The 1312-nt window shown below is 44.4% G+C and overlaps 1 protein-coding gene across 1 annotated transcript; it reads right to left on the bottom strand.

Moving 5' to 3' along the window:
- Nucleotides 1-43: 43 nt before the first annotated feature.
- Nucleotides 44-1245, bottom strand: LOC111670313 (E3 ubiquitin-protein ligase NEURL1-like; the record flags this gene model as incomplete). Its single annotated transcript, XM_023426967.1, has 2 exons — nucleotides 44-169; nucleotides 924-1245. Coding segments are annotated over 2 exons (448 nt in total), but the record flags the coding sequence as incomplete, so codon positions are not given.
- Nucleotides 1246-1312: the final 67 nt, after the last annotated feature.

Here is a 1312-nt window from a genome sequence, read left to right as displayed (position 1 = left end):
GGTTTGATTGTCTTGGAAAAAAGCACCCCAGACATGTCATTACCTGACATCATCCCTCCTCTTGTCTGTCCTCTTGGGATGGCCAACACACTCCTCTTGTTCTTCGACAAGAGCTGTGTGCTGCTCAGCACCACCAGGCCAGTGAACCCCAGATAGTCGCACTCTGGCGCTGGATACCAAACAGCCCATCATGAGATAGCACGCTTCTCGTTGTCAAACACGCCGCAAGAAATGAGGTTAAATGGCACTATCTACACAATATGGGAGCCTCTTCTATTTTTATTAACGGTGCTGACAGCCTCTATTCTTTTGGAGAGAGGCGGCACAATTCTTGGAAATGGTTATAAATAAGTATTGAGGCGTCCACAAGGATTCCTATTTATCTATTTAGCATAGTTTTACATTGTTTTCAAAAATTGGAGACAGCTGTTTTCATCGTATGATGTGTTTCATAAATGCATCTCAATCTACAATCCAATCATTCTTCAGATTATTCAGTGTTCTTAATGATTGGGAAGGACCTGTTTGTTCTTAATTTCTTTGATGTAATGACCCTTTAAACAGCACGGAGAACTTGTTAAACGGATCTCAGACATTCTGAAATTCCCCTATAAGGGAAATTTCTTTGATACTAACAACCGTGGTAACTGTACAATCTATCTAATCTCCCACCATCTTTTTCCATTGAGCTATTTTGTGGGTGTGGGAAAAGTAAGGCCGCCGTATGTAACATCACCTCACACCAATCGCAGTGAAAAAGAACATCAGATGCAGACAATTTCCAGTGGGAAAGCATGATAGTAAAAATTACCCCGTGCGAACAAAAAACAACAACAAAGAAAGCCAAATACTAGTGCTAAATTTGCAATTCAATACAGCCTCAGTTTCTCAGTAATGGACCTGGTTCTGAACACGTTACTCACCTAGCAGCTGAACCCCCCTGGTGAGGCCGTAGACGTCTATGAGAGCCCACAGAGGTTCAGAGACGTGGACCCCGCTGAAGAACAGCATGGAGCTGGAGTCGTTGATTCGGTAAAACACCCGCCCCTTCTTGTCTACCCAGAAGGAAATGACGTTTCCCTCGTTGGAGAGCTCTTCGGGCAGAGCCTTTGCCCAGAAGCCACTCTGGGAGACCAGGTCAGGGCAGGCGTACTTGGGCAAGGTGTCAGGGTTGATCCTCGATGGGTCTTTACATGTAAAACCAAGACGCAGGGCACCGCTCCAGCAGCACTGCTTTTTAGTAATCTGGGGAGCACATATTTTTAATCAGTGGAGATAATCAGCTGAAAATGAATCTTTAAGTTTGGTTTTC

This window comes from Seriola lalandi, unplaced genomic scaffold (genome assembly GCF_002814215.2).
Source record: "Seriola lalandi dorsalis isolate HSWRI2012SDOR001 ecotype SW California unplaced genomic scaffold, Sedor1 jcf7180002005725, whole genome shotgun sequence".
Classification (NCBI taxonomy): Eukaryota; Metazoa; Chordata; class Actinopteri; order Carangiformes; family Carangidae; genus Seriola; species Seriola lalandi.
Note: the sequence above shows the minus strand (reverse complement) of the source record. Positions and strands in the feature narration are given on the sequence as shown.